Source organism: Salmo trutta, chromosome 14 (genome assembly GCF_901001165.1).
Source record: "Salmo trutta chromosome 14, fSalTru1.1, whole genome shotgun sequence".
Lineage (NCBI taxonomy): Eukaryota > Metazoa > Chordata > Actinopteri > Salmoniformes > Salmonidae > Salmo > Salmo trutta.
Window position 1 is genome coordinate 50,492,057 of NC_042970.1, and position 27,900 is coordinate 50,519,956.

General features: G+C 45.2%; 1 protein-coding gene across 6 annotated transcripts in view; it reads right to left on the bottom strand.

Annotated features, from left to right (window-relative positions):
- Positions 1-271: 271 nt before the first annotated feature.
- The window catches only part of LOC115208336 (histone-lysine N-methyltransferase SETD5), a 29,566-nt gene continuing 1,937 nt past the window's right edge, over positions 272-27,900 (bottom strand). The window contains exons 2-23 of one of the 6 annotated variants that reach the window (XM_029776295.1): positions 23,463-23,565; positions 22,736-22,980; positions 20,852-20,910; positions 15,197-15,384; positions 14,645-14,683; positions 12,197-12,654; positions 11,806-11,923; positions 10,645-10,754; positions 10,212-10,512; positions 9,954-10,037; positions 9,706-9,855; positions 9,240-9,602; positions 8,695-8,952; positions 8,357-8,480; positions 7,211-7,491; positions 6,923-6,979; positions 6,231-6,737; positions 5,567-5,659; positions 3,720-4,024; positions 3,238-3,365; positions 2,807-2,895; positions 272-2,707 (exon numbers count right to left, since the gene is read on the bottom strand). In XM_029776295.1, coding sequence (XP_029632155.1) covers positions 2,042-2,707; positions 2,807-2,895; positions 3,238-3,365; positions 3,720-4,024; positions 5,567-5,659; positions 6,231-6,737; positions 6,923-6,979; positions 7,211-7,491; positions 8,357-8,480; positions 8,695-8,952; positions 9,240-9,602; positions 9,706-9,855; positions 9,954-10,037; positions 10,212-10,512; positions 10,645-10,754; positions 11,806-11,923; positions 12,197-12,654; positions 14,645-14,683; positions 15,197-15,384; positions 20,852-20,910; positions 22,736-22,980; positions 23,463-23,565 — 4,726 coding nt within the window. In that variant the 3' untranslated portion in view covers positions 272-2,041. Of the gene's footprint in view, positions 2,708-2,806; positions 2,896-3,237; positions 3,366-3,719; positions 4,025-5,566; positions 5,660-6,230; positions 6,738-6,922; positions 6,980-7,210; positions 7,492-8,356; positions 8,481-8,694; positions 8,953-9,239; positions 9,603-9,705; positions 9,856-9,953; positions 10,038-10,211; positions 10,513-10,644; positions 10,755-11,805; positions 11,924-12,196; positions 12,655-14,644; positions 14,684-15,196; positions 15,385-20,851; positions 20,911-22,735; positions 23,011-23,462; positions 23,566-27,900 lie in introns of all 6 variants that reach the window. The other 5 variants (XM_029776294.1, XM_029776293.1, XM_029776291.1 and 2 more) reach the window with 5 other exon arrangements.

The window sequence follows — 27,900 nt, forward strand, 5'->3', positions numbered from 1 at the left end:
ACGTAGGATTGTCCTTGCATGAAATATCTAAAATGGCCAATTTCAAAATACTCAATGTATTTTATCAAAATTAATTACTTATTTTTGATGGGGAGACCAAATAGTTACCACTATGCGCTGTTTAAAAATCAAAACAAAAAAAGTTAAACCTCACCAGAAAAAAAAATGCATTGTCCAGTTTTTTTGTTGTTGAGTAAAAACTGGATTTTCTGGACAGACTCAGTCATCCCAATCAGTCCATCGGTAAGATCCAGAAAAATAAAGATCATGCTGCAAATTTAGTGTACTATATTTTTCATCATACAGTTTAACACATTTTATACAAGTACACATGATCTTACATTCTCGTTTGTTTCATTTTAGGGTTTTGTCTGTCTTCACTTAAGGTGCTGGTAATATTGGGTCACAAACTTCTCTGAAGTCTTCGGTCAAACATTCATGTAACAAGTGAGTACCCTTTGTCTATGGATGAGGCAATAAGAAAGGTCAAGTGTCCAGTCAAGCTGACAAGTCCCTCTGTCCAAAACCTTCCCTTAAAGCCCCAGTGTGGTTCCTGGCTCCCCAAAGACATTTACTCCCAACCAAACTAGAACGTCCGAACGAGTTCCATAAAAAGTCCATCTTCCTGCGGTCTCGTCTGTCACGAGGAGACTACATCTCCCAGTGTGCATCAGCAATGTCATTTAACATTGATTAAAAGTCCCACTGCAGTGATCATGGCACATGACTTGTTAACTTCGCTGTGTGATTTTCATCTTTTTGTTTTGTATTCAGTTGGTGAAGACCCTACTAAAATGGAGGTACAGCATTCTGTGAGAAGGGAAAAGTCTTGAAGCAGCACTTGCGTAAAAATAAGGAGAACACAGCAGCTTTTTTTTTTTTTTTATACCATTCAAACAAATCCCGCCATAGATTATCCTCCTAGTTTCTTAGGTGGCATACGGAATGCAAGGATTGGTCAGAGGGAGAGAAAAAAATATATTCTCAATACAATTTTTCATAAAAAGAATCCGACAGGATTCAAGAGACAACAAACCCAACAACGGAGTAAAGAAAAAAAAAAAAAAGAAGTATTCTGCTTCTTACTTCTCGCTCCAGCACAATAAAAGTTAACGATTACTAAGATGTATTTCTGGCAAAAGTCTTGATTCCAAATAACAAATGAGCTGAATCAACCGGATGAGTGTGGAACATAACTGGATTTGAATGTAAATAACTTAACGAAAACAACTGCAGCACCATGAATTACAAGATCTGTATGACTCAAGTACAATATAGCAAATCTACTGTGAAGTAGTAATACATCAAATCAAAACAGTCACGTGGGGGAAAAATTAAAATAAAATAAAAAATAAAATCATTGAACAGTAAAATACAGATCAAGAGTTTTCAGAAATTGGCTAAGTTTGAAACACAAAAAACTGGAAATCATAAGGAATGATTTTTAGGCAGCTCTTATTTGCCACCCTCTGCATCTTTATAATGGATGATACACATACACTCTTGCTAGTATCGTTTCCCCCTTTCCAAACGAAACACTTATACTGCAGGACTGACCCGGCTTCTAGCCAAATCCAAAAAGTTACCTTGACAAAGTCTCTGCTGAGTTACACCTGCCGTCTCAGCATTATCAAATCCGGTACCAAAACAATAGGTACGCTTCTTTAAAAACAAAAACAAAGAAAACCATGAGTATCTGTACAAAGTGTTGAGTTTTCCCCATCTACTTACACAGTCTGCTCATGTCAGGGCAATTTCAAATTACACATCTTGTTTGGTTGAACATGTCTTTTTTCTCTTTTCATTTGATTCCTTGATGTTGAAGTTCCTCAATTAGCCATGTTTAGAATGCAGTAATTTATTTTCAGATAAAACAAAAAGACAGAAAATCAGTTGAAATCCATACAAGAAGCCAAGTCCTTACTCCTCTTAGGTCTGTATATATCCCCTCCCCCAAGCCTAGTTTCTCCACAGGGTTTAAGATAGGAGGTACACAATTTCACTCACACACACACACTCAAGCAAACAAACACACAACATCCTAAAAGCTTCCTGACTGTGTCCTTACTCCTGACCCCTGTATGGGTGGGTGCTGGAACTGACTGAGGGGTGTCCCGCGCTGTGGGTAGTGTTGGCCGGTGGAGGCCGCCAGGAGCCTGGAGCCGGCCTGCAGCACTGTCTGCCCGGGGCTGCCTGGTTTCAGGCTCCGGGACGCCTGCTGCTGGCTCAGTCTGGAGGCGTGGTTGGACGCCGGGTTCCCCGCAGCACCGGCGCCCAAGTCTGTTTTAGGGTTGCCGTGAGCCCTGGAGCCAGGGGTGGGAGACCCTGACAACCCGCTGTTCAAGAGGCTGGCTTTTAGGTGGCTCCCGCCACTGTACACGTGCGACCCGTCCATACTGCTGCTGCCACCGCTCAGCTGGTGCAGGTTGCCTCCTGGCGGTCTGGAGGCCCCGCACAGCGCCGAGTCTGCAGTGGAGGTGGTTTGGTTGGGGAAGGAGGACAGGGGGTTGAGGGGCTGTTGTTGATGCTGCTGCGAGGTGTCTTGAGACAGGGCGGAGAGGGAGGACAGGCGAGAGTAGAAGCTCTGGCCTGAGGGAGGGGGAGCCGAGGGGCTGTAGGAACCACGGAATGGAGAGGACACGCTCTGCTGAAGGAAGGCCGGACTGTCCACTGTCTGCTGGTGGCTCTCCGATAAGGGGGGCTGCACCTTAGAACGAGAAAACACGCAGAATTATTCCTGACACCCTAGTACAAAACCAGGCGAAACAAAACACTCAACTCTCACAAATGACAAGGGACACCATACCTGGTGTGTGTAGACAGACGGGCTGTATCTCTGTGGGCTTTTCATGGGAGAGGCCAGGGATACCGTCTGGATCTCATACCGGTGTGGATCTGGGATAAAACATAACAGGACACAAGCTTAACAGGAGAACAGATGGTACATGCGTGCACATTCACTGAAACCTCAGAATCCGAAATGAATTTGGCAAATATCGTTGTTCCAAACTAGGCTAGATACTGTATCTACCTTTCAGACAAAACAGACTTAAGACAAGAAAAACCAAGACAAACCAGCCTAAACACGCCTCTATATTTCAGACTAGAGGTCTATGTTTTAGTCTAGTCTAAAATTGGGACAGTAGGACATCTGGCCTGAATTTCCTATTACTTCATTCATGTGAAAACTAAAAAAAAAAAAAAAAAAAAAAAAGGTAGTGAAAACGAGTGCAGTACCAGGGTCCTTGTCTGTAGCCGAGCAGTCCGTTCTCTTCAGCACACGGTCCATCTTGAGGGAGCCCCTCAGTACCCGCTCTAAGACGCCCTGGCCCTCCCTCAGCCGCTCAACTGTCGTGGGCACCATCCTGGACCAAAGCAAAACACCAACACCGTCATGTACAGTATGTTCAGTCACACACACACTTATGTAGGACCCTATAAAATATTTATTTTTTTGTCGATATTTTCAGGTTTCGCACTCAGTCACATTTAAAAAAAAAAATTATAGAAAAAAACAAACAAATAGGATGTTCCAAGTCCACAACAATGCTTAAACCATGTCAGGAGACCACTTTTGAGGTCTGGGAAAAATCTAAAGAAATGTTTATTTTTGAGTGTAGTTACCCTTTAATTCAACTGCACACCAGCAAGACAAGTGAATGCAAAGTGACAGGGAACAAAGTGCTGTGAGAGGATGTGGTGGCAGTGTCTAGTCTTACCAGTGGCTGGTGCCTTCCTGAGCCCTGGACTGCTGCTGTGTTGGTGGTCCAGGGGCGTGGGAGGTGGTAACGTTGTGGTGGTTATCTGGGGGGCTCACCTCCTCTATCTGGGGGATGGAGGAGTGGGTGGGGGAGGAGAAGGAGCTGTGGGGGGAGGCTGGGGGCTGCAGGTGGAAGGAACGGAGGCCTGCAGGGGACTTGGAGCTGGCACAGATGGAGCTGGGGCGGGTGTCCAGGGAGCTACCCCCGGGCTCTGGGTCCCTGCTGCTCCCCTGCTTTCTCTTACGGTACTCCAGCAGAGACACCTGAGTCGTCGAGGGAAAAGAACCATCCCTAGTCAGTCATATGTACAGCCTTAGTCCTATAACACACACACACACACACACACACACACACACACACTACCACTGGTTGCATTGCGACACCAGTGATTACTCACCAGTACAGTATGGTCAGGACGTCATGCATCAACTCAACTGTTAAACGACTTACCTTGAATGCACGTTCGCTTACACGTTATCAACGGACTGACCAAACATCCAAAATGTTACCAAACCCTGAACGGAAGAGTAACCACAGGTCACCGATCTACTACTTCTACCATCCTGGGAGTTCTATGGTGGGTCAACATCCTCAGTTGCTGTGGTTATCTGACGTGGATACAGAGGTGCAAAAATACAATACCTTGGCTGACAATTGGAATGAGTTGACTTTGACAATAACAGACAAACAACGAAGCAATCCAGGGTAGCTTTATCACGCTCTCCCTACAGTGTCGGGACAAAACCCTGCCGAATGGCAAAGAAACTGGCTTTTTGTACCAGAGTATTGATACTGGCTTCAACGTGATTACCAGAACCAGGAAGCTATCATATTCTAAAATGGGTTGTGTCACACACACCACCATTCTGTTTAGACTTTTGAAGCCTTTGTGGATAGTTAGTAACGGGCCAAAAATGAAACATCAGCACAGGCAACTTATCATTATCAAATGAAACATCACAACACAAAGCAACCACTGCGAGGTAAGAAACAAAACAGAAAAAGGGGGGGGGACGACAAAAACAGAACCACAGGGTACTCGCGTACGGTACATACACCCACACTCAAGAGACAAATGAGAGAGAACAGCCCGGCAGAAGGTCGTCATGAAACAGGCAGGAGACTCAAGGAGGAGACGGGGGAGGGGGAGGATGAGAGAGATGAAGGCTGGCTGAATGGACAGCCCGATATCAGGGCTACCAGGAGGCCCCGCCTCGACCCTAAGAGCTGCCGTTAGAGGCTTAGGACTTGAAGAATCGCCACACAGTAGGGTCTTCGGACCCGAGGACTACTGTACTTGTTAGGGCCTTTTGATTCCGCTTGGGCCCTTAGAACAGCTTCTCGGGCTCCAAAGACTACTTTTATGGAGCTTCTGATTGTCCTTGGGCCCTTAGGGGTGCCTCTAGAAGGGGTGCTAGTATGGTTCTTAGATGGGAATTGGCCATACTGCTGGTATGGATCTGACTTGGGCATGGATCGAGGCTGGTGAAAGGGGATGCGGGCACAGGGGGACAGAACTATGGATGAGATGGACCATAGACGAATGGCCAGTGTAGCCGACGCCAACAGGGCCAAGCCCAACCTCGGCAGCCTGAAGACGACACCATGCATCATCGGGCTCGTAGCACGGCGCTCCGAGACGACGGGGTGACCATGTTTCTGATACAGAGATGTTTTGATATAATAGGTCATATTCATGTCGTTTTTTTTGGGGGGGGTGGAAGGGGAGTTTGGGGGCGGGGCTGTGTATGCGGATGCGAAACAATATTTACATGCACACTTCTAAATGGTATGGAAATATTCACCATATTGTGTACTGTCTTGTATTCACGTCTTACTGCTATAGCCTGGTAACCTGGCTGTCCTGTCAGCAGACTAACGGTTTGCAGGTTGGCCCTCTGCCTTGGTAGAAACAGTGGAAGAAAGACTTGGCAAAGGTTTCAGGAGGAGCATAGGGGGGAGTGGGAGGGTGAGGAGAGGGTCGACAGAACACAAAACCTGTTGGGCTAGCTGCAGTAGGAAAGACAGAATACACATAAAGAGAGAGAAAATGTGTAAATCATCCTAGAAGTACGGCATTGTTTGTTTCTAAAGACATGTAATGACAATTGTTACCCCACGTCTGTTTTGATTTAATTATCTCTGCGTGGAATCACTGAGCCCACTTGATCTAGTTGACACAAAGTGAATGGGAAAACACAATGCAAGGAAAGACTACAATGACCGAATAGTCATTCAGTTTCCACATACTCTACCACACTCAATATCACTCTTTCCCCTCAAATGTGCACATTATACCAATAAGCATGTAGGCACTTCTTCCATACTACCACTACAGACATGACCTAGCATACCGCCATTTGGGAGTTTCATTTAAAACACAAATATCTTTGTTAGAATAGTACAATTTCTTTGGGGGGAAAAAAAAAAGAAAAAAAAAAGCAGGAAGATGTTGACAGTTGGACTTGCCTTCTTTTTCTGCGGTGGGTTACTGGTGTGGTGGGGAGGGGTGCCGCTGTCTGGGTAGCCCCCGCCATAGTGCTGCTCGCCGTAGGGCGATAGAGAGCCAGGCCCTGCCTCCGCCAGAGGCCCTTGGCCACTCACGGTGCTGTAGAAGGACTCGGCCGGGGAGAAGCTGCCCTCCGATTGGCTGAGGCGCCTGTCGGTGGTGGCGGGGTTGCCCAGGTTGGCGTTGAGCGGGGAGCAGGTATAGATGAGGTTGAACTCAGTCCTGAAGCTCTGCTCTCTGGCCTGCTGGGCCGACTCAGACAAGGTGCCTGGCGCCAGGGGAGTGAGGAGGCCTGCCCCGCCCACCATGGAGGCCAGCGGCCCCTGCGTGTCGGGGGGAGGAGGCCCCGTTGCCAAGAGGAGAGAGAAGTCGTCTGACATGGCGGGCACAGGGCCATCGAGGCCCGAGGACAGGTTGGGGAACTGCAGGGCGCAGCGCGGGGCATCAACATCCGGTTGCAGACACGGCTACAGGTGGAGGAGGAGGAAGAAGAGGGAAACAGGGTTACGAAACTTGTGACAAAGGAGAAAGAAAAGAAAACACCTGCCCTCGTCTGTCCTGTGTTCCCTCTCCGGTGACACTAAAGCTAACGCATCTAGCCCCGTCTCCAGTGCTCTCACAGTTACTCTGGGTCTGTGGGGTGAATGCCTACCTCTGGAGAGATGGACTCAGGCCTGTGCACAGGAGAGGCCTCCGGAGATGATATGTTCTTGATGGGTAGAAAGACATGAAATACCATTAGAAACAGATAGATAGCACAGCGAAAACAACCATGTCTATGCACTGTAGCGTTGTACGCAGAAATGTCATGTGTTCTGGTACCCCACTGACACACGCTCAGTATGTCCTGTGTGTGTGTGTGTGTGTGTGTGTGTGTGTGTGTGTGTGTGTGTGTGTGTGTGTGTGTGTGTGTGTGTTTATCCGCATCCTTCCAAAGTACCTCAAACTGCAGTGGCGTGTTGCAGCGGCTGGTTGGCAGCGAGGGCAGTGGCGAGTAGCCAGCCATGCCGTTGGACAGCCGGCGCTCCTCGTCGCCGTAGCAACCCAGCAGCGCGGCGTAGGAGGCGGGGCTGGGCAGGGGTTGGTCCGACGGCAGCGGGGGAGTGATGGGCGACAGGGGCCGCAGCAGCAGACCGTGTTCTTCTGAGCCGGGCAGAGGCGGCGCTGCCTCCGCCTCCGGGCCATATATGGACCGCCGCTTCTTGGGGGGCGCCGCCAGTTCTTTATTTTTTTAATTTTTTTTTAATTGGAAAGAAAAGAAATAGCGTCAGACAATCTGCTGTGACTGGTGTCAGCGCACACCGATGAAAAAGATCTTTGTTTGGGGTTAGGTTCACTTAAAATGATGTACATGGTTGACTAATTAGGACAATACCAGACTAATAATAGCCAACGCTAAATACTGGCACGTCTGAGGAAGTGTGCTCGTCAACAGCAAAACTGCTATACCGGACCCGGGTTCCAAAAATATTTTTTTCAACTATTATAAACCTTTCAAATGCTGCATCTGTGCTTTGCTGACCTCTTGCAATGGAACAAAAAAAAGAAAAGTCCCAAAAGTGCAAACATCGTCCACCTTGAAAATGCTCAAAGTATTTGAAAGACTTGGAATAGTGGTGTGTACTAAGGTGTGTACTAAACTCAGCAAAAAAAGAAACTTAACATGTGTAAATATTTGTATGAACATAAGTTTCAACAACAGACAAACTGAACAAGTTCCACAGACATGTGACTAACAGAAACAGAATAATGTGTCCCTGAACAAAGGGGGGGGTAACAGTCAGTATCTGGTGTGGCCACCAGCTGCATTAAGTACTGCAGTGCATCTCCTCCTCATGGACTGCACTAGATTTGCCAGTTCTTGCAGTGAGATGTTACCACACCCTTCCACCAAGGCACCTGCAAGTTCCCAGACATTTCTGGGGGGGAACAACCCTTGCCCTCACCCTCCGATCCAACAGGTCCCAGACTTGCTCAATGGAAGAAAAAAAAAGGGACGTTTCTTTTTTTGCTGAGTTTAGATTACAAATGCTATTAGACTTGTTAGTAGACAGTGAACAGGAAAAAAAAAGACGTTTGTAGATACCGGCTTTGAAAGGGTTGGGGGTGGAGCTGCTGCTGTTACTTTGGTGGGAGGAGGTGGACTCGGTGCCGTCCTCCAGGCCCCCCGAGCAGAGCCCGCTCTCATCCTGGGCTTGTTGGATCCATCTCTGCACATAGGGGAGATACAAACAGGCATTAGACAAAATACCGGAACACTGAATATCCTTCAAACCTATGAAGGGTAGTGGACAAGTGCACACTTGGTATGCATCCACTTCTAACAGCCCTGTCCTTCTCAAGCACACACTACACTATCACATTATCCATGTACCCCTATTCTCCATTGACCCCAACAACTTCCACAACTCCCTCCACCGTTACCTTCTTGAAGGAGCCGTAGGTGGCGTCCACACTGACGGGCCGGCGCCGGCGCTCAGGGTTGAAAGGCGAGCCGAAGCGCACGTAGTGTTTGGGCGCTGTGCAGATGAGCGGGGAGGCCGCAAGGCCCGGCAGCATGTTGAGCGTAGTCGCCAGCACCGTGGGGTCGGTGGTGATACGCAGTTGCCGCTCCACCGTGGGTGCCTCCTGCTGGACTACCTTGTCCAGCACTTTGTCGTTCAGCCACTCCGTCACCAGATACTGGGGGAGGGAGAGATCATTATTTGCCAACAAATTCTGGAAGACTCGTTACCGCCAAATTCTAAAAAGGGACTTTTTAGCGAGAAATTTGGGAATTATTTTTAACTAATTGTGGAAGAGACTTTTAAGTGCCAAATTCTACATGTGTGTATATTGGACTATAAATGTTGTAATACAAACACACAAAAAAAACTAAAGAGTTGTCCTGGTTCATTAAATGCTTAAGAAATAATAACGATTAAATACAAAACTAGATGGTGGTTGGAAGTCAGCCCCATCCCGCTCACCTTCTTAGTCTTAGGCAGGTTGCGAAGGTTGCCCTTGTTCAGAGCACTCAGGCCTTCTCCGTCGAGGAGTTGCCCAGCTCCCAATGCTCCGTCCCCCAGCCTCAGCTCTGTCCCGGGTCCCCCCAGGGGACCCTCCTGCCCCTCGGCCACCACCGCCTGCTCCAGGGCTGCCTGCTGCAGGGCCAGGGCCTGCCGCTGGCGGCGGGCTCGCTGCGACGAGCTGGAGCGGTAGCGCGAGATGCGGCTCTTGGGCCGTGGCTTGGAGGAGCGGGCCGGGGGAGGCTTGGGGGGCGCCGCGAGAGGGGCCAGGAGGGGAGCAGTACACACCAGGGCCTTGTCTGCGTCGCATGTTAAGGAGGGTTCCTAGAGAGAGAGAGTCGGGGGGGGGGGTCAATATTGAAATTGGAAAATTGGTCACAAAGTTCAAAGAGAGACTGGCGGTAAGGGGGATGAAAGTCTGACTCACGGTGACGTAGGTGGCACGGCGGGTGCTTATCCCCACCCCTGCTTGGTGGGCCGCGGCGTTAACCCCCGTGGGGTTCCCTCCGCTCCCCTCTCCAGGCTCCAGGCCCTCCTGTTTAAACTCGTCTATGCCCCCTGCGCTGGGCGTCCTCTTCTACAGACAGAGAGGGTGGGTTACGAACTGCAGACTTACACTATGATTTGATAGTGACAGTGGGTTGGTTGGTGCGACAGGAATTATGTGGCACATACCGGTCTACTGGAGATGAGGACTCCGTTCTCGTCCAGCTCTTCCTCCTCTCCATCCTCCAGCTTCACCCCATCTAGGAGTCCCTCCTGTAACACAAATGCACACATTACTTTGTGATTGCGAAATGGCGCATTCATTTTCATTACACACACACCCCAGTGTGTCTCTGTAGGAAAGCACCACGAGTTGTAAAATCCTCTACAACCCACCCACCCCGTCTTTATACGTACACACACGTCTTTGCACCAAGACAAACACACCTCTGTGTCACTGTTGCCCAGGCTGACGTTGCCCTGCAGCGTCTCCCGGACCTCGCCACTCTCCTCGGGCGGCTGGTTACTGTCATCTGACATGCCGAAAGGTCCCTTGCCGCCACCTGGCCCCTCCATCTCTCTCCGCTGGGCCTTCCGCCGCCGCGTCTCAGCCCCCGTGGGTTGGGAGGGCGGGGGCAACGACCCCGTTGCGTGGCAGAGCAGGGTTTCGCGCGGGCTCAGGTTGTGCTTCAGCACGGGGCAGTTCTGCTGGTTGCCCTTGTAGCAGGCACAGTCAACCTTGTAGTTACTGCAATAACGATAACAATAAAAGCATTTTCTAAAACCCAGATGGACACTTTAGGGTCGAGATAGAGAAGAGCGAAACCGCACTTTGTGCTGATATAAAAAGGCTTTACAGATATACTTGATTGACACTGACCAGCTATTGAACTCATAGTCAAAGCCGATGGTGACCTCGGCGTCCTTGATGATTTGCGTGACGGCGTAGATACAGAGGTGGATCATGCCATCAGCGATCATATGCCGAACCTGGAGGGGACAGAAGACATTTTGCATTAGCTTGGCTAGGACTGTATCCACTTCCCCCCTAGAACAGGGGTCTCCAACCTTTTCCAGCATGATAGCAACATAAAAATAAATAAAAAATGAAACATGTCGCAAGCTACTCTTTTTTTCTAGCTTTCAAATAGGTACATTCTTCTCTTCTCTCCCCTGCAACTCTTCCCCAGGTCCTTACTGTACAAGAGAAAGCAGTGCACCATTTTCTGTCAATATACCTGGTAAAATTATGGTTAATAAAAAACTAAAGGGGCGCACTTTCAAATCTGTGATTTATTATAAAATTATGTTTTACTCACTTGTATTTTTCCTGGTTTTAGATTTTAGTATTTCACTCTCAAAATGACAATTGTTCATAGAGAAACAACAAAATTGGATGTTCTGAGTCAATGGTTAAATCATATCAGAAGACAATTTTTTGTTTAGGTCTGGAAGAAAACTACCAAATTGATTAAGTGTAATTCCCCTTTAATTGCACATCTAGCGAGTGAGGAAAGTGCTGTCTAATGTGCTGGTCTAGTGATGGTTCTGTACTGCTGCTGCTCATTTCAAGGCTAAGTTCGCAAATAACAATAGATACTCATGATATACTTCTGCCAGGTAAGCCTACAATGCAGTTAACATTTCATTGAGAAGGTTTTGGGGAAAGCACCACAGAAAAACAGGGGCAACTTTTCTGGAAATTAATTGGCAGATATTGTTTTAGGTTTGGCTTTTTAAGCCAATGGGTGGCTAACCAGGGGTGGGATAATGTCAGTGTTGCGTTGATTAGATAGTAGTTGGGAGCTTGCGGTGTCTGATACTTGTGAGATTGGTCAACAGGCATACATGGCCTCCTCTCCCTATCTCTTTTCCTTCATCTATACTGATGTAAGAGCCCAGGAAAGGTGAGAGCAAAATTCACCTGGTCTGACATTTCAAATGATGACGTGAACTAAGGAGAGGAGATGAGGGAGTAAGTGTAAACTATTGAGATACACCCAATGCCTTTCTTGAAGAAAAATGAAACAAGATGGCTGACCTCTGCGCTGGGTGTACAGGACCTCCGGATGAAGCGTGCGTCATTCCCAAATGTCCGCGCGTCCACACACATCTCCACGTCGTTGAATTTGGAGTAGAACAGCACGAAAGGGTAGGGCCTAGAAGATGTCAAAATCATGTCAAAATGTGTATTTTTTTCATAATACATCCTCAATTTCCTTCATAAAAACCATGCAATGGTGCAGCATATGAAAACCAAAATATTCCACCTTAAATGTCAGATTTGACATCTTACAAATTAGTTGGTTGGGTTGCAAAAAAACCCAAAGATGCCACATTTTTATTGGGCCTGCTTGAAAAAGCATGGAAGTTTGGGGAACGTTTAGGGAATTCAGCAACCATATGGAGAAGTGTAATGAACGAATGCATACTTTTTGAAGAAGTGTCCGTTGACCTCAAACTGCTGTTTGAGCATGACCTTGCCCCGGTACTCAATGATCAGAGTGTCTGGCTCTAGATCCCTTGACGCCCGCAGGATCTTCCGGTGCTTCTGCACACGCGTCACCCGCCCCAGTTGTAACTGCATCTGAGAGCCAAGCACCGTGTTGTTGCACGCCAGCTCCGTTCGGTTAATTGTGTCCATGGCATTGGCCGAGGCGTTGACCTGGGCCGGTGAGGTCGTCGTTGTCGCTGGCGTTGTATCGCCCACTACCACGCCCTCGGCAGCAACAGTAACGGTGGCGGCGCGGTGCAGCTGGAGCAGTGTCTGGACGTCAGCACTGTACTGGTTGGCCGTGGCCTCCTCGTACTGGTCCGTCCACTGGCGGATGCGGCTCTCCCAGCCCTCCGCTGTGGTCTCGTCCACCGCGCTGGCCTCGGTAGTGGAGTTCTGGGAGGGGAGTAGAACGTTTTTAATTCAGAGCCGTGTTGAAAATACATTTCTTTTTATTTTATTCACCTCCATTCTAAGACCTTTCATAAATGACCATGTCAGGTGTACAACCTGTGTTTCTTCCCCTTAGATGAATGGGTTATCATGGGTGGGTGGTGCACTGTGCTCTATATCAACTTAACATATGATAATAAAATGGGTGTATTTGTGTTATGCTCAAAGGAACGTGTCACTCAATAGAACCCTGATGCTAACAAAGTGGCACTGATTTCCTCATCCCATTAGCTACTGTTGTGAAGTGTATTTATACATTGATATACAGTACCAGTCAAAAGTTTAGAAACACCTACTCATACAAGGGTTTCTTTAGTTTTAGCATTTTCTACATTGTAGAATAATAGTGAAGACATCAAAACTATGAAATAACACATGTAGAATATGTAGTAACCAAAAAAAAAAAGTGTTAAACAAATCAAAATATATTTTATATTTGAGATTCTTCAAAGTATCCACCCTTGGCATTGATGACAGCTGTGTACTCTTGACATTCTTTCAACCAGCATCATGAGGTAGTCACCTGGAATTAATAAAATTAACAGGTGTGCCTTGTTAAAAGTTAATTTGTGGAATTTCCTTACTTCTTAATGCATTTCAGCCAATCAATTGTGTTGTGACAAGGTAGGGTGGTATACAGAAGACGCCCTATTTGGTAAAAGACCAAGTCCATATTATGGCAGGAAGAGCTCAAATAAGCAAAGAGAAACAACAGTCCATCATTACTTTAAGACATGAAGGTCAGTCAATCCGGAAAATTTGAAGGACTTTGAAAGTTCCTTCAAGTGCAGTCACAAAAACCCATCAAGCGCAATGATGAAACTGGCTGTCATGAGGACCACCACAGGAAAGTAAGACCCAGAGTTACCTCTGCTGCAGAGGATAAGTTCATTAGTTAGCAACCTCAGAAATTGCAGCCCAAATAAATGCTTCAGAGTTCAAGTAACAGACATCTCAACAGCAACTGTTCAGAGGACACTGCTGTGAATCAGGCCTTCATGGTCGAATTGCTGCAAAGAAACCACAAGTAAAAGACACCAATAAGAAGAGACCAAGAAACACGAGCAATGGACATTAGACTGATGGAAATCTGTCCATTGGTCTGATTAGTCCAAATTTGAGATTTTTGGTTCCAATCGCCGTGTCTTTGTGAGACGCAGAGTAGGTGAACAGATTTTCTTTGAATGTGTGGATCCTACTGTGAAGCATGGAGGAGGTGTGATGGTGCTTTGCTGTTGACGCTGTATGTGATTTATTTAGAATTCAAGGCAGACTTAAACAGCATGGTTACCACAGCATTCTGCAGCGATACGCCATCCCATCTGGTTTGTACTTAGTGGGACTATCATTTGTTTTTCAACAGGACAATGACACACCTCCAGGCTGTGTAAGGGCTATTTGACCAAGGAGGGAGATGGAGTGCTGCATCAGATGACCTGGCCTCCACAATCGCCTGACCTCAACCAAATTGAGATGTTTGGGATGAGTCGGACCGCAGAGTGAAGGAAAAGCAGCCAACAAGCGCTCAGCATATGTGGAAACTCCTTCAAGACTGTTGGAAAAGCATTCCAGGTGAAGCTGATTGAGAGAATGCCAAGAGTGTCAAAAGCTGTCATCAAGGCAAAGGGAGGCTACATCGAAGAATATCAATTTGTTTTGATTTGTTTAACACTTTTTTTGCTTACTACATGATTCCATATGTGTATTTCATAGTTTTGAAGTCGTCACTATTATTGTACAATGTGGAAAAAAATAAACGTTTAACGAATAGGTGTGTTCAAACTTGACGGGTACTGTATATAAATTAACTTCACAGCAGTAGCTAATGGGATGAAGAATTCAGTGCCACTGTTAGCATCATGGTTCCATTGAGTAACCTTTGACTGGTACTGTATAACTAAACAAAAGATCCTCGGGAAGGAATTCATCTTACCTTCATCCTCATGGACTTTCTAGAACCCTCTCTGAAGGCCTGTAAAGACAAACACTCATTTACACAACATTTCAGAGTCTACTCACAACGTCTAGGCAACGTTTCAGAGAGTCTACTTGTGTTTACACGTTTCAGAGATTCAGCTAAATAATATAGCAAAAATAACTTTATGCTACTAGAAAAAGACTGCAACTTCTCTCTTGGCCTCTAGAGGTATAATTGGCATATTAAGAGCAAGTTAAAACAAGGAACTTTACCATCTTGGTCCTCTTCCTAGCTGTGGGTTTTGCATTTGCTTCCTCATGCCACACAAAAAAAGTATGAAAAGGGGCTTTGGCACACTTGGCCATTTCCCCCATACTATTGGTGTCTTTAGCAAGGATACTCTTTCCGTCGCTACCGCCTGCATTTAGCCCACATGGTGGCTGGCACCTTCTGCTAGCACTTCATTTGGCACTCTTGCCTGGCATGTCTCGCATTTCACACACACACTTAGGACTCTTTGCTAACTGTGCTCTTTTGAGGACTGTGCTCTTACTCCCAAGTTCCTACCTTTATTTTCTTGCCCTTGGGCACTCCGCGGGCCTTCTCCGTGCTCTTCTTCCTCTTCTTGGACTTGTTCCGCTTGACGCGGTTGACTGTGAGCGTGATGCTGGTGGGCGTGTGCTGCGTTGCTGTGTAGGACACCGTGGCGGGCGACACTTCCTCGTCGCCACTCTCCGTGGCGCTGCTATCGCCCACTAGAAGCGCAAGAGAGACTTGAGCATTCACAGGTACTTGGCAAAGTTAGTTTCCACCTGGTCACGCCAACAGTAAAGACTTAGGCTGGGTTTCCCGGAATAAAAAGCTTTTTAAAATAGAGATTCTGCATTGAACTTTTTAGACCAGGTTTAAGGGTGCTTTCACACCAAATTGGTTTGGAACGTTTATTCCGAACTCTGGCGCGTTTTCTCCCTTAGTTTGGACTGGTGTGAACACTATCCACACTAGGGAGCGCACTACACACACCGTGGTTCGTGCAAAAAGGGTGATCTCGGTACGATTCCATTTGTACTGTGGTGTGGTTCGCTGCAGATGATCATGCAGTCCGGACCAAACACAGTAAAAGAACCAGAGGTTCATTCAGTATTATTGGTTGTTTGACTGCGAGCATTTGATCAAATGCGCGCAGTACATTAACATACGGTGAGTAATAGCACATTTATGAGTGCCTTCGATGCAGATGAATGGAGAAGGGGGCTATACTGTAGGCTACTGAGCCGGTAGTGAAATTCTACACACCCCTTGCACAGTCTTCACATTTTGCGGCCTTAACTTCTTATGGCTTGGGGGGGCGCTATTTTCACGTCCGGATGAAAAGTGTGCCCAAAGTAAACTGCTTGCTACTCAGGCCCAGAAGCTAGGATATGCATATTATTAGTAGATTTGGATAGAAAACACTCTGAAGTTTCTAAAACTGTTTGAATGATGTCTAAGTATAACAGAACTTATTTGGCAGGCGAAACCCCGAGGACAAACCATCCAGGATTTTTTTTTAATAAAAATGAGGTCACTCTTTTCAATGGGGTTTCCTTGAGAATCTAGAATTCTAAGACAGTTGCTTGCAGTTCCTATCACTTCCACTGGATGTCAACAGTCTTTAGAAATTGGTTGATGTTTTTCCTTTGTATAATGAAGAAGTAGCCCTGTTCAGAATGAGGGTAGAGTGAAGTGTACTGTTTGATAGAGGCGCATGACCTGAAAAGCACGCTCCACTTTCTATTCCTCCGGTATTGAACGCAGTTAATCCCTTCTTAAAATTTTTATTGATTATTTACGTTAAAAAATACCTAAAATTGTATTTGGAAAGTTGTTTGAAATGTTTGGATAAAGATTACAGGTAAGTTATGAGATATTTGTAGTCATGTTGCGCGAGTTGGAACCGGTGTTTTTCTGGATCAAACACGCCAAATAAATGGACATTTTGGATATATAACGACGGAATTAATCGAACAAAAGGATCATTTGTGATGTTTATGGGACATATTGGAGTGCCAACAGAAGAAGCTTGTCAAAGGTAAGGCATGAATTATATCGTTATTTCTGAGTTTTGTGTCATGCCTGGCGGGATGTTTGATGGGGTGCTGTCCTCAGATAATAGCATGTTTTGCTTTCGCCGTAAGGTCTTTTTTGAAATCTGACACGGTGGCTAGATTAACAAGAAGTTGAGCTTTAAATTTGGTGTATTGCACTTGTGAATGTATGATTTATTTTTATTTTTTAATAGATCTTAAAAAAATACTAAATATTTGGCGCTCTACCGTTTCACCGGATGTTGTCAAATCGATCCCGTTAACTTCTTGGTGACAGCGGGCAGTATTCAGAAATTCAGATGAATACGTGCCCAAATTAAACTGCCTGCTTCTCGGGCCCAGAAGGTAGGATATGCATATTATTAGTAGATTTGCATAGAAAACACTCTGAAGTTTCTAAAACTTGTAGTTCTTCTATCTGATCCCTATTCAAACTACAGTGTCTGTGGAGTCATTTTGCACTTCCTAAGGCTTCCATTGGCTGTCAACAGCCTTTAGAAACTTGTTTCATCCGTCTACTGTTACTGGGCAGAGAATAGGAGCTCAGTCAATCAGTGGACTGCCTGGGACCAGTGAGTCGTTTACTGCGCGGGCACTTTGGCACGCCTCTCCTTTTTCCTCTGTAATGAATACGCTATTGTCCGGTTGGAATATTTATCAACGTTTTATGTTAAAAAGACCCTAAGGATTGATTGTAAACATCGTTTGACATGTTTCTATGAACGGTAATGGAACTATTTGACCTTGTCTCTGGTTCTGCGCGTTATGCCTTTGGATTAGTGACCTGAACGCGCAAACAAAACGGAGGTATTTGGACATAAATATGGAGTATTTCGAACAAAAACAAAATTTATTGTGGAAGTGGGAGTCCTGGGATTGCATTCCGACAAAGATCAGCAAAGGGAAGATTTATAATACTAAATTCGGAGTTTAGTTGACTCCAGAACTTGGCGGGTAACTGTATAGCTTGCTTTGATGGCTGAGCTCTGTACTCAGAATAATGAAAATGTGATTTTGCCAAAAAGCTATTTTAAAATCTGACACAGCGGTTGCATTAAGGAGTAGTATATCTATAATTCTTTCAATAACTGTTGTAAAGTTCATCAACGTTTATGATGCGTATTTTTGTAAATTGATGTGCTCATTCACCGGATGTTTTGGTGGGAATACATTTTCTGAACATCACGCGCCAATGTAAAATGGGGTTTATGGATATAAATATGAACTTTATCAAGCAAAACATACATGTATTTTGTAACATTGAGTCCTGGGAGTGTCATCTGATGAAGATCATCAAAGGTTAGTGATTAATTTTAGCTGTATTTCTGGTTTTTGTGATGCCTCTCCTTGCTTGGAAAATGGCTGTGTGGTTTTTCTTGTCAAGGTGATGTCCTAACATAATCTAATGTTTTGCTTTTGCCGTAAAGCCTATTTGAAATCGGACACTGTGGTTAGATTAAGGAGAATCTTATCTTTAAAATGGTGTATAATACTTGTATGTTTGAGAAATCTGAATTATGAGATTGTTGTCGTTTTGAATTTGCCGCCCTGCTATTTCCCTAGCGTCCCACATAGCCCATACTAGTTAACGGGATTTGAGCTTTAAAAAGTTCATAAAACATCTAAAAAGGGATTACATAGTATTTTCAAGTAATGAGGTGGCAGCATCCTGTTATGCGTGTCATTGGCAGGGACTGGGGTGTTTCATATGTCTTTTGATCCTGACAAAGGAGCAAAGCTCACGTAAAACGTTAAAGGAAAACCTGCCTCAGTCTTCTGAAAAAACTCTATCCCAAGGTTAGGTTATCAGCAAGAAATTTACACAGATTTCTATGCCAAAGACACACCAGAATGGCTCTCCAAGAGGTGTTGCGTGTTCATGAGTGGTCTAGCCTCTGTCCGGATTTAAATTTGTTTGACAATCAGAGTCAAGCATTAAATATCGCTGCCAATCAATGATTCCCAACCAAATTTACTGAGCATGAGAAATTGACCAAAACAATGGACATATGTTGCCCTAAGAGTTGTGCAAAGTTGGTAGAACACTCTTCAAAATGATTCACAGCTGTAAACTCTGGGGTGTGAAGACATACGCAACCAAACTTTCACTGAGTATGTGGAGTAGGTCTTTCAGATCTGAAGGAACAAAATCCAATGCAATCCATTTTTATATTTAATTTTAAGGCAGCAAAATGTGAAGATTAGTGAAAGTCGACACACCCCTTGCACAGGCACTGGAGTATACTCTCCTCCTCCGGCGGCCGTTGTCACAGTTAGTGGATATTGCACGGTTTCCTCACGCATTTTGTTGGATGACCAAAACGAAAGTAATAAACTCAGCAAAAAAAAAGAAGTGTCCTCTCACTGTCAACTGCGTTTATTTTCTGCAAACTTAACATGTGTAAATATTTGTATGAACATAAGATTCAACAACAGACAAACTGAACAAGTTCCAGACATGTGACTAACAGAAATTGAATAATGTGTCCCTGAACAAAGGGGGGGGGGGTCAAAATCAAAAGTAACAGTCAGAATCTGGTGTGGCCACCAGCTGCATTAAGTACTGCAGTGCATCTCCTCCTCATGGACTGCACCAGATTTGCCAGTTCTTGCTGTGAGATGTTACCCCACTCGGCCCTAGCCCTCACGCTCCGATCCAACATGTCCCAGACGTGCTCAATGGGATTGAGATCCGGGCTCTTCGCTGGCCATGGCAGAACACTGACATTACTGTCTTGCAGGAGATCACACACAGAACGAGCAGTATGGCTGGTGGCATTGTCATGCTGGAGGGTCAGGTCAGGATGAGCCTGCAGAAAGGGTACCACATGAGGGAGGAGGATGTCTTCCCTGTAATGCACAGCGTTGAGATTGCCTGCAATGACAAGCTCAGTCCGATGATGCTGTGACACACCGCCCCAGACCGTGACGGACCATCCACCTCCAAATCGATCCCGCTCCAGAGTACAGGCCTCGGTGTAACGCTCATTCCTTCGACAATAAACGCGAATCCAACCCATCACCCCTGGTGAGACAAAACCACAACTCGTCAGTGAAGAGCACTTTTTGCCAGTCCTGTCTGGTCCAGCGACGGTGGGTTTGTGCCCATAGGTGACATTGTTGCCGGTGATGTCTGGTGAGGACCTGCCTTACAACAGGCCTACAAGCCCTCAGTCCAGCCTCTCTCAGACTATTGCGGACAGTTTGAGCACTGATGGAGGGATTGTGCGTTCCTGGTGTAACTCGGGCAGTTGTTGTTGCTATCCTGTACCTGTCCCTCCAGGTGTGATGTTCGGATGTACCGATCCTGTGCAGGTGTTGTTACACGTGGTCTGCCACTGCGAGGACGATCAGCTGTCCGTAATGTCTCCCTGTAGCACTGTCTTAGGCGTCTCACAGTACGGACATTGCAATTTATTGCCCTGGCCACATCTGCAGTTCTCATGCCTCCTTGCAGCATGCCTAAGGCACGTTCACGCAGATGAGCAGGGACCCTGGGCATCTTTCATTTGGTGTTTTTTTAGAGTCTGTAGAAAGGCCTCTTTAGTGTCCTAAGTTTTGATAACTGTGACCTTAATTGCCTACCGTCTAAGCTGTTAGTGTCTTAACGACCATTCCACAGGTGCATGTTCATTAATTGGGAAACAGTGTTTCAACCCTTTACAATGAAGATCTGTGAAGTTACTTGGATTTTTACAAATTATCTTTGAAAGACAGGGCCCTAAAAAATTTTTTTTTTTTGCTGAGTTTATGAAGCTTGGGACACAAGTTATGCTTCTTGATAATCACTGAAAGATTTAACTACCATTTTCTCCAATAAACAAATTACTCGTATGAACACATGGTTGTTTAACATTTGGCAATGTGAAACCAACCTGACCAAACGCGAAAAATACAACGTAACAGATAAATCCAAAGTCGGATTTGTACTATAGCTACGAACTGTGTGTGAAAAGCCCTAAACTTAACCAGTGTCCAGGAAAACTGGCCCATGGAGTTTACGTGGTTTAGTTGAGGCCAAGTGGCACCATGTATATACGTAACGCCAATGCATTAATGTGGTGGCTGTATGCGTTTTCCATACTTGGAATACGCACAGTGAGATGTATGTTATGTAGTCTGTCATTCACCATACCTGATACATTTTCTTGTTTCCGGCGTTGGCCGTCCAGTCCTTTCCTCCTGTCTAGCCCCCTGAAATCACAGAAATGAGAACATTACAATCAGGAAATTGCAGATCTTATAGGCCTTGAGCAAGGTGATATATATACATGACTTATACTATGTCTATTAATCTAAGACAAATAGAAGTGGTGACCCACCATTAACATAGATAGATACACACACAGTTGAAGTCAGAAGTTTACATAAGCGAGTTTTAATGACTCCAACCTAAGCGTTTCAACCACTACACAAATTTGTTGTTAACAAACTATAGTTTTGGCAAGTCAGTTAGAACATCTACTTTGTGCATGACACAAGTAATATTTCCAACAATTGTTTACAGACAGATTATTTCACTGTATCACAATTCCAGTGGGTCAGAAGTTACCATACACTAAGTTGACTGTGTCTTTAAACAGCTTGGAAAATTCCAGAAAATTATGTCATGGGTTTAGAAGCTCCTGATATGCTAATTGACATCATTTGAGTCAATTGGAGGTGTACCTGTGGATGTATTTCAAGGCCTACCTTCAAACTCAGCGCCTCTTTGCTTGACATCATGGGAAAATCAAAAGAAATCAGCCAAGACCTCAGAAAAACAAAACAAGTCTGGTTCATCCTTGGGATCAATTTCCAAACGCCAAAAAGGTACCACGTTCATCTGTACAAACAATAGTATGCAAGTATAAACACCATGGGACAACGCAGCCGTCATACCGCACAGGAAGGAGACGCGTTCTGTCTCCTAGAGATGAAAGTACTTGGGTGCGAAAAGTGCAAATCAATCCCAGAACAGCAGCAAAGGACTTTGTGAAGATGCTAGAGGAAACAGGTACAAAATTATCTATATCCACAGTAAAACGAGTCCTATACTGAGATAACCTGAAAGGCCGCTCAGCTAGGAAGAAACCACTGCTCCAAAACCGCCAATAAAAAAAAATCAAGACTAGTTTGCAACTGCACATGGGGACAAAGTTCATACTTTTTGGAGAAATGTCCTCTGGTCTGATGAAACAAAAATAGAACTGTTTGGCCATAATGACCATCGTTATGTTTGGAGGAAAAAGGGGGAGGCTTGCAAGCCGAAGAACCACATCCCAACCGTGAAGCACGGGGGTGGCAGGATCATGTTCTGGGGGTGCTTTGCTGCAGGAGGGACTGGTGCACTTCACAAAATATATGGCATCATGAGGAAAATTATGTGGACACATTGAAGCAACATCTCAAGACATCAGTCAGGAAGTTAAAGCTTGGTCGCAAATGGGTCTTCCAAATGGACAATGACCCCAAGTATACTTCTAAAGTTGTGGCAAAATGGCTTAAGGACAACAAAGTCAAGATATTGGAGTGGCCATCGCAAAGCCCTAACCTCAATCCTATAGAAAATTTGTGGGCAGAACTGAAAAAGCGTGTGTGAGCAAGTAGTCCTACAAACCTGACTCCGTTACACCAGCTCTGTCAGGAGGAATGGGCCAGAATTCACCCAACTTATTGAGGGAAGCTTGTGGAAGGATACCCGACAAATTTGACCCAAGTTAAACAATTTAAAGGCAATGCTACCAAATACTAATTGAGTATGTATGTAAACTTCTTACCCACTGGGAATGTGATGAAAAAAATAAAGGCTGAAATAAATCACTCTATTATGCTGACATTTCACATTCTTAAAATAAAGTGGTGATCCTAACTGACCTAAGACAGGAAATGCTTACTAGGAATTGTGAAAAACTGAGTTTAGATGTCTTTGGCTAGGTGTATGCAAACTTCCGACTTCAACTGTACACACACACCCACCCCCACAGAGTGTACCATGTATTCAGAACCTTTTCTCAAAATGGCTACCGCCGGCTCTCACCTGCAGCTCTCGCACTTAATGAGGAAGCCATCCTGAGTCAGGCTGCAGTGGCACCAGCTGGCCACGGCCCCTTCTTCCTCCGACGAGCTGTCGCTGTCAGCAGAGTTCTCCTCCTGGCGGCCGTTGTCATGGTAGCGGGAGGTAGGGCCGCGTGCCACGCCGTTGAGCTCCATTCGAGGGATGATGGTTTGGGAGAGCGGTGAGGCGGGTGGGGTGGGGGGAGGGGGCGCGCCATAGTTGTGATCCTGACAACACACAACGGAAGACTGTTGCATCTTCAAACAATGGGTGTTCAGGTACAACAACAAAAAAAAAGAGGAAGGGGGAAACGGAAAATGGAAGACGAATGAAAATGAGGGCAAACAAAATGGTACGTGACAATACAGCATGTTAGCTAAAAACGCACGAGGGCGCTGCAAACGTGTTAATCAGCATTAGCGATTCATAGCATTGAAGCCTTGCGCCGACTTTATTTTGCTACGTTTTTCTAGATACTTAGCATGTCATGCGGGACTCTCCTTCCTCTCGGATGTAAGACTACGCTTGCAACAGTACTGGCCTTACGCGCTCATGGGCCAACACATTCATTTAGTATACTGCCGAAAAGTCCATAAGGAACATCTTACAAAAAGGTACTTGATCGGAATGTTGATAGTCAGATATGAGAGAGACTGGCCTATAAAATTGGCCACATTGTGATAAAGGAAGAAAAGAGCGGTGTACTCACAGTATATGGTAGTCCCCGATACCCATGACTCTGTGCACTCACACAGCTGTGGTTGGGGTAGTTTTTCTCATTCACGGCAGGGCTTGCTTCCACTGACTCAGGGCTGAGAGAGGGAGAGAGAACGAAAGCGGTAAGCAGGAGAAACATGGACAGTAAGAGAGTAATGGAAACAGACACACCGAGAAATCGGACTGCTGATAGGTACTTAGCAGTTGAGGCTGTTCCTTCTCTTGCAAGAACAAAGATGAACTAAATGCTTTACCAATAAATAATTGAATTCACTCTCCATTATCCCATACTGCCAGTGTCAGTTCGCTTGCTAGTGTCGCCATTTAGCACAACACAGCTAGCTACTCCATCAACTCGACAAACAGGCAGCTGCTTCATTCAAAAAACAAATCCATTGTGATTTAATTATAATGTTGCTAACTACACTAGTTCTCTATACTGAATACAAATATAAAACAACATGTAAAGTGTAGGTCCCATGTTACATGAGCTGAAATAAAAAGATTCCAGAAATGTTCCATACGCACAAAAAGCGTATTTCTCTCAAATGTTGAGCACACATTTGTTGACATCCCTGTTACTGAGTATTTCTCTTTTGCCAAGATAATCCAGCCACCTGACAGGTGTGGCATATCAAGCTGATTAAACAGCATGATCATTGCACAGGTGCACTGCGTGCTGGGGACAATAAGGCCACACTAAAATGTGCAGTTTTATCACAGAAAACAATGCCACAGTTTCAAGTTGAGGGAACGTGCAATTGGCATGCTGATTGCAGTAATGTCCACCAGAGCTGTTGCCAGAGAATTGAATGTTAATTTCTCTACCATAAGCCACCTCCAACATAATTTTACAGAATTTGGCAGTACGTCCAACTGGCCTCACAACCGCAGACCACGTGCAACCACACCAGTTCAGGACCTCCACATCCAACTTCTTTACCTGCGGGATCATCTGAGACCAGCCACCCAGAGAGCTGATGAAACTGAGGAGTGTTTATGTCTGTAATAAAGCCCTTTTGTGGGGGAAAACTCATTCCTGATTGGCTGGGCCTGGCTCCCCCGTGGGTGGGCCTACGCCCTCCCAGGTCCACCCATGGCTGCGCCCCTGCCCAGCCATGTGAAATCCATAGATTAGGGCCTAATGAGTTTATTTCAATTGACTGATTTCCTTATATGAACTGTAATTCAATAAAATCGTTGAAATTGTTGCGTTTATATTTTTGTTCAGTGTAAATAGCCAAGAAACACAAGGACAGTCTCACTTCCATAGACTTTCGTTTCAAGTAAATAAGTAACAGAGCAGCTTGCTAGTTAGCTTACATTAGCTCCAGCATGCACAAGCCAAACAAGCTACTGCCACCTTGTGGCCTGGAGTACTTAAATGAAGCAAATCGGAGGCAAAACTGTTCTTTGTGAACAACAAAAAGTTAACTGCCGACACTCTGGGCAGAGGTACTAAGTACCTACCGGCAGTCAAATTTCTCAGTGTGTCTGACCTTTAAAAGAGTGTAAAACAAAAGTTGGAGAAATGCAGGAGTTAAAGATAGAACGAGATCCAGATATAGGGAAAGTTAGGAGATTTAGAATGAAATATCGTATCGAGAAAGAGTGAACAAAACTACGGGGAAAGCGATTTTTCAACTACTAAGCAGCTAAGCTTGGTCATATACATAACGCAACAGACTGAAAACAGAAAAACAACAGAAGACAACCTAAACTTGCCAATAAGACATGCCCGTTGTCACTTATCACAAAACGTCTTGGTATAGTTTGTCTTGATGAATACTACCATGTTGGGGGGGTTCCTGCATTAACCTGCTTTACTTGTAAACAACTCTGGTGATATCTCCTAGACCTGTTCTGTACACTAGATGGCGCCACAGCCCAAAACATCCTCAACAGCCAAGGGAAGTCTGGGTGAACGATGACAATTCAGGAAATGGAATGTCAGCGGCCATGATGCGTGTTATGCAACTCCCCCGTTGCCCTTTAGCAGAGGTCTTGTTGGGGGGGGGGGGGAGAAGAGAACCTTGTCTTTTTACCCAACAACTAACAGTCCTGGTACACGTAACCCTGCCGAACAATATCAAATGTCAAAAGGCTACATGTCAAAACAAGAAAATATTACATCCCGGCTGGTGATTTTTCTAAATGTCGCCCATGTCTGCTTTTCTGTTTCTCATTGTTTTCATGTGAGGTGAAATCCCCCACCCTGCATGCCTTCCCCTGAGTCAGGTTGGGTTTCTTAGAAGGGAGGGTATGGGGGAGGGGAAAGAGCCTGATCCAGCTACATTCCATAGAAGCTCAGTCATCTGGCTCACCTACAGGGTAGTAGGAGCACTGGGTTCAGGTTGTTTTCCCTGTGCAGTCTGGAGCCATTTCCTCATACAGCACTCAGCAGAGCAGCTGGCCCTTGTTCCAATACTTGTCTGATTTAGCCTCAGCCACCCTAAATCCATCCTTGGGGTCATCACTGATCAGTTACAGACTCCGTCCCAATGTGCACCCTATTCATTTTTAGCAAAAGTAGTGCAGTATGTATGGAATAGGGTGTCATTTGGGTTGAGTGCAAGGCCTGACAGGGGAAGGAGGGTTCAGATCCTAATGGTCCCTCACGCTGCCTTCTGCCCCATAGATAGAAAGTAGGGATGCACGATATCTCGGTGAACATATCGGAATCGGACGATATTAGCTGAAAATGCCAACATCGGGATCGGCCCGATGTCTCGTTTAAACGCCGGTGTGCAAAACCGATGTCAAAGCTGACGTGCATACCTACAAGACGTAATGACTCCATGTAAAATTTTGCGCTACACGTGCAACACAGCATTCCTAATCTATACCACGATGTCTGCTGTGTGGATCGAGCAATCAACAAATCGAGCAGTCATTTGAAAGAGTAAAAAAAAAGTCCGCAAGACAACTCAAAAGGCGAAATCCATTAACGCCAAGATAAATGGCATTCATTGCCCTTGAAAATCAACCGTTCCGGTGATGAGCACCGGTAAACATGTTGCCCTAACGGAGTTACACAGGAATAGCGTCACTGCTATTGGCTTCAAAACATTCTATGGAACGCCGTTTGTGTCTTTGCGTGTCATAAGATACCAAGCTTTTAAATTTGACACGTCCAATATCAGTTCTATTATAGAATGTTGTGTGTTCTGAATTTGCATGTGCAAGCCACGCGCCACCACTACTATCAGTAGCACTGTCAAAGCTGTACTAAAAAAGTCTGCAAACAAGCAAACACCGGCCACGAACGACGCATTTACAATACCACGTTGGTAATGAAGCATTATTTGTTTGACCGCAACTTCTGGGGTAGCTAGCTTTAGCTTGATACCTAGCTAGCACCAATACAGCCAGCCTGAAAACAATGACCAGTAGAAACTGCAGTCATTTTCATTATTTTTAGCAATGATTTAGGAATCCTTGTGAGTAAGTATCACGTAGGTAACGTTGTTCACCTATTGAAATTTAACTTCAAATAAATAGCTAGCCAGCTACTTAACCGTGTTGCTCAAAGCTAACGTTATAAGCAGGCTAGTGAGGCTCGACCGGACTGTGAAGCTAGCCACAATAAGGATTAGGCTCAACAGTGGAATTTTGCGGTTTGCCTGCGGCACTTTCCCTATTTGAAAGTGCCGCAGAAGGTTACAATTGGTGGAATCATGCCATATTTAGACTAAATAATGTTAAAACAAGGATCGGATTGTGAAGCAATGAAATGGGGTCAGTCTACTCGGTGACACCCACAGAACAACTGTGAAGAGTTTACGCAAATATTAGCATTTTAGCTCTTATCGCGGGACTCACCTCCCCAGTCAGCCTATTGTGTGTATTGACATTCATATTGCACTGTACAGCCGTACCTAAGGATTGGGGATCAATGAAATGGGTTCTCAGTCTACTCAATACCGAAGATATTTTTTCCCCAACATCATCCTCAGAGAGACTCCAAAACATCCATGCAATATTGGTTTTCTTCGGGAATAGTGTTCAATACACATAGGTTGATAACACGTGGCTCAATTCACAGTTGTTTCAGAGTCCCGCAATAAGAGCTACAATGTTAATGTTCTCTGGGTGTCACTGAGTTGACTGATACTCCATGTCATTGATCCACAATCCATAGGTAAGGCTGTACAGTGAAATAAGTATGCCCTAAACGCAATTCTAAAGTATAATACATCCAGTGCGATTTCAGATTAGACAAATTAACAAATTGTCTTTTGTTGATTTTATATTAATATTCCAACCTCGTTTAGCATGATCTATTCAATTATGGCATAATTCTACTATTTGTATTCATTTGCATCACTGTCAATGACATACTTATTTTGAAGGCTACCAGCAAAGTCCACTATTGTGGCTAATCCTTATTGGGGCTAGCTTCACATAGAAGGGTCTGACCACATTTTAGA